Source organism: Artibeus jamaicensis, unplaced genomic scaffold (genome assembly GCF_021234435.1).
Source record: "Artibeus jamaicensis isolate MK-2021 breed Jamaican fruit bat unplaced genomic scaffold, CSHL_Jam_final contig_64, whole genome shotgun sequence".
Lineage (NCBI taxonomy): Eukaryota > Metazoa > Chordata > Mammalia > Chiroptera > Phyllostomidae > Artibeus > Artibeus jamaicensis.
In genome coordinates this window covers 16,254,566-16,259,684 of record NW_026521911.1, presented here as the reverse complement: position 1 = coordinate 16,259,684, position 5,119 = coordinate 16,254,566, and the positions used below count along the sequence as shown (strand labels likewise).

The 5,119-nt window shown below is 41.9% G+C and overlaps 1 protein-coding gene across 1 annotated transcript; it reads right to left on the bottom strand.

The window, feature by feature from the left end:
• Positions 1-800: 800 nt before the first annotated feature.
• Positions 801-1,787, bottom strand: LOC128628240 (upstream-binding factor 1-like protein 1). The gene has a single exon (XM_053670723.1). It carries the CDS (start codon positions 1,785-1,787, stop codon positions 801-803), a length of 987 nt encoding a protein of 328 aa, XP_053526698.1.
• Positions 1,788-5,119: the final 3,332 nt, after the last annotated feature.

Sequence of the window (5,119 nt, the reverse complement as noted above, 5' to 3'; positions counted from 1 at the left end):
TTTCACACCCTTCTGATAAAGGCACACAGTTATTAGACTATTATTGCCTATATTCTCTATGGTATAATTTACATCCCCATGACTGTTACATAACAAGTGTGCTTCTTAATCCAGTCAGCTTTTATGCCCACCCACCCAAGGCCCTCACACCTGCCAACTGTCAAAATGTTCCAAAAGAAAAACTCCTGACTTTGAAAATACTCAGTCTAAAGCAGAGTGACCGCCACAGCCCAATCATCTGTTTCCAGAGCCGTCACTGCACAGAGTTCCTGGGGATGGTGAAGATGGTGTAGGGGGACCCAATACATGTGCATAACTGATATTTCTTCTCCCAGCAGGACCCTCTCCTCCAGGTTTATGGGCCTGATATTAAGAGTACTCTCCCAAATTTCATAGTCCCCAATGTGTTCTATCCTTTACTGAGGATGGGTAGGGGGATGAAGGAACAAGCAAAGAAATGAAAGGGAAAAGAAGAGCAGCCCTTCTTTTATTGCAGAAGTCATGGATTTTTGGGGTGAAGCTCTGTGTCCCAACATTTTGGGAATGAACAAAGCTCAGTTGGAGTCTGAGTCAGAGGTGGACCCTGAGAAAGATGAGCTGCAGCTGCTGTCCTCACAGTCTTCATCTTCATCCCCGCTGCTGGAGTCTGAGCAGCTACTGCTTTCTGCCTTTTCCCCATCTTCCTTATTTTCTTCTGATCTCTGGGAGACATGAGAACGGCCCCCTCAAGTCCTTGCTGACCCTCTCTCTGGAGCCTGCATCCCCTGCTCCTGTGCAAGCCTTCCTTGCAGAGCCCTGGCTCAGGGACAGAGCACTTCTTTCCTCATGATCTTGGGGTCCGGGCCTCCAGTCATGTTCATGTTCTTACGCTTAGCATAGGATCTCTCTCTGTAAGCAGCATATTCTTCAGGGGACAGACTGCTGAGCCAGTGGTCCAGGTCCACCTTGTACTGTTTCTGCAGCTCCTCTGCCTGCTTCTTGTAATGCTGCTTCTGGCTCAGCGGGACACGCTGCCAGCGTCTGCCAATCTCCACCATGCGCTCCCTCATGGGCAGGTCTTGCAGCTCCCTACTTGACCACAAATCCTGGTGGAACTTGTGGTATTCGTTCATTGGGGGCTTCTTGGGCTCTCCATGGAATTTTACCTTCTCAGAAAAATTGTTTACTGGGGGAGATTTCACTGGTTCTACATTTTCCTGAAACGTCTTTTGGACTTTGGTTGAGCTCCTCCTTTTAGGGACAACAGAAGTGTCAGAGTTCTGCATTAGATCAGGGTGGTCCTTCCTAAACTGAGCCATTTTCTCCTCAAACTCCTCTTTCTCTTTTTGGAAATCTTGAATGTATTTCAGCTTCATTTGTTCTGGGAGTTCCTTGTATTTCTTAGACAGAACCTTGGTCAGCTCCTGGTTGTTCATCTCAGGGTGCATTTGGGAGTACTGGGCCCTCTTCTCCGTGAAAAAGCGGAAGTAAGCAGTCAGGGGTCTCTTGGGCAAGTGGGGATGGTTCTTGAGCTTTTTCTTTTGGTAAAAAGTTTTTAAATGTTCCTTAGTGTCCTGAACTATTTCTGTCAAAGTACGAAACCTTCTTGTTTGACTGGAAATTTCTAACCACTTGAGCTTGCACATTTCTGCAGAATAATTTTTAAAAGCCACTTTTCCCCAGTCCACCTTTGACTGGGTCATTTTGAATGTGCGACTGTCATTGGGTGGGAGATTCTTCTCTACAAGGTGTAGTAACATCTCAATGTCTTCTTTGGGCCATTGGTCTTGGCCATTAGTCGATGCCATTTCTAGGACTTTGAGTCCCTTACAAAGTTATATAGACACCACAGCAGAAGCTCAAATATCTTCACTCTTAGGACTTAGCAGTTGAGCTATTTAAGAAGTTTTGCAAAGTGTGGTGCTATATATCTGAGGAGAAAGAGAAGAAATAAATGAGACAATCAGAACCCACTGAGATTTGTCCTTTATATAATTGACTTGCCTAAACAAAATAAATGAAAAATTGCTTACATATAAAGTGAAATTTTGTTTATCTATCATATACTAGACTGTCACTTTTCAAAATCATCTTGTCACCATTCATTCTACCCTTCTTTTGCCAAATCTCATCAGAGCCTCTCTTAAATACAATGACAACTTTCTACTCAGTGCTCAAGGTATGAAAAAATAAAAATCAACCTGTCTTTTGATCCAGCAATTCCACTGCTAGGATCATATCCTAAGAACCTCAAAACATCAATTTCAAAGAACATATGCACCACAATGTTCATAGCAGCACAATTTATAATTGCCAAGAACTGGAAGCAACCTAAATGCCCATCAGTAAATGTATGGATAAAAAAATTGTGGTACGTATACACAATGGAATTCTATGCAGCAGAGAGAAAGAAGGAATTACTACCCTTTGCGAAAACATGGATGGAACTGGAAATCATTATGCTGAGTGAAACAAGCCAGGGGTTGAAAGACAAATACCATATGATCTCACCTTTAAGAGGAAGCTAAAGAACAGGACAGACAAGCAAGCAAAATAAAAACAAATACACTGCAATAGAGAACAGGGGACAGTGAGCAGAGGGGAGAGGGGGAGGGAATTTAAAGGGAAAAATGGGAGGGATTTAGAGGAACATGTATAAAGAACACAGGGACAATATCTAAGGGGAGTAGAAATGGGAGGGAGGTAGGGTGCATGGGGGAGCGGTGGGCTGGAATGGGAGAAATAAACAGAAAACTGTACTTGAAAAATAAGTAAATAAAAATTAAAAAAAAAGAAAAGTGCTCTGGGGAAGAAGATCAAAAATTAAAAAGGAAAGAGAAATGTTGGGAAAAGAAAGGCTTATTAATCTCTAGTGCCTTTAGTGTCGCAACCTTCTAAGTACAATCAGATGCCTGTGCAGGAGTTATGGGCTGGAAATAACATGAAAGAAGCTAAGAAGACATGCACACCAGACTGATATATTTTATGAATGAATTTAAAACCTGCAGTAAATGATTAATTTTTACATTATTTGTAGTGGAAAGGAATATCTACAGAACCATTTTGCTTCTCCCATCTAAGGTCAATAACCATATAAAAATTATGGAATATCTACAGTTTTATTAGATTAGCTGTTCTTCATTATTAATCATCTGTCACTTACCAATCACAACCAGGTTTTCCAATTTAGTTTTAGGTCTCAAGCCGAGATAAGAAACTACACAAAATCTAGAACAATCCCTCTAGGTATCACAATTTGTACAGATGAGGAGGGGGGGCTTTTGCATAAAATGTTAAAACAATATATTATGCAAAACTAAATGTCAAAACAAGAACATTAAAACTTTATAGCTTAAGAATAAACTAAAGTAATGCTGTCATTTGAATTTAACTAGGCAAATTACATTTTCATAGGAAAGTCTTAAGCCAGCCCATAGTTAAATTATCATTTCTATTTTTTAAGGAAAGAAGGACTAAGTCATCTACATGAAAGTGTGTGCTCACCTGATGATTGTGGAATTCTGCTCACTGATGCTCATGGGGTCAAGGATTCTATGTCGTCCGGGCTCTCAATACAAGAGAGGCAGTTGCCACCTTCTGAGCTGTGAACAGTCAAGCCATCCAGGAAGGCCTCCCAGCAGAATGAACCTGGCTTTTGAAGGGAGCTTATCAAGGGACCATGGAAGCTCCGCCCCAATCAGGTTTCCACAGTGTTGAAACCCTGGAGGACAGACCATGACATCAGTGATTAGATTAATGCCTTCAGCGAAGTCTCAGGAAACAAACTCTTTAAACCCCACCCCCATCACTTGTTGTTGGTCCAACCCAGGCATTGACTTTTCACACCATGCACCTGGCAAAATGTCATTGGAGTTTGTGGCCAATATTGGTGAAAATATCCCCACACTCTACTTCCATTCCCACTCCCACATTTGACTTTATTTCAGTGTGGTATTTGAATATAAATCCTTCTCTTAAGGACTAATTTCAGTCTTTTCCTATGGATTAGATCCTAAAAGTCTCTCAGCAGCAGAAAGGCTATTTAAACTGTTTCAATCCCGGTCAATTTCTCCCCTATCTTTAGAGGAGAAGGTAGCACTCTAGATAAAAGTGTGACTATGTTTAGTTCTGTGTTTAGAGAGCTGAGATATGGACGAAAACACGTGTGATTTGGTGCAAGCAATTTGGTGAAATCCAAGCTGGCAATCAGGATATCATGACTGAAATGATGATTTTGTTTTTTTACAGTATCAGGCTTCATCGATTTTTCGAAAAATCTATTCTCCCCCTCCATTTAAGAATTTTATTACTGAATTTCCAACAAGTAATTTGGAAAGATTTTATTACTGAGTTTCTTATGTGAATTGCCCAATGATAACATATTATCAAGACACTCTATATGAATAAAAAGTTTTAACACTTGGTTTATAATGCAGTATGAAAATATGAATTAATTTTGGATTTTTCAACTGATTCATATACATAGACACTGCCAAAGTTTGTCAGAGAAATTTCTGGAGGAGTAAACTCCTCCTGTTTCTCAATGGGAATATTTTGCTGGTGTGGGCTGTTTAAATAAACGTCTCTTTTTCAATACCATGCAATAGTTTTGGTAATGAGAATGAGGCACTACAAGAAGGAAAATCTGTTTTTATAAAAATATACTGCCAAATACATACCACATACCTTAAAATAACTCACATAGACTTTTTCCTGTGCAACCCACAAGGCTAAAGCCCCATCCTCACATTCCCTAGCCCTACCCCTTCCCTGTCACTGGGACCCCACCAAACAGCTCAGGGTTTACAATGCCCACAGTCAAAACGTCACCTGGTTCCCTGACAATTCCCCTGGTGTCCTTGGCAGGTAAAGCACAGGCAGGGCAGGGCCAAGGGCGAGGCCTGGCCTCCCAAGCCTAGTTAGGCAGCCCTTACCCCAGAACCACCACTTGCCTAAACAGCCTGTCAGTCTATGGGGGATGGACGACAGCATGCAGCCCAGACCCCCAGCTCCTGCTCCACTCCTGGCCTGTCTCTGCCCCTGGCTTCTGGGACCACAGCGCCATCGCCCACAGCACCCAGCCACTCAGTTCCTAGAATGCATGCCCACAGGCCTTGTGTTTTGTTAGAGCTCTTCAGAA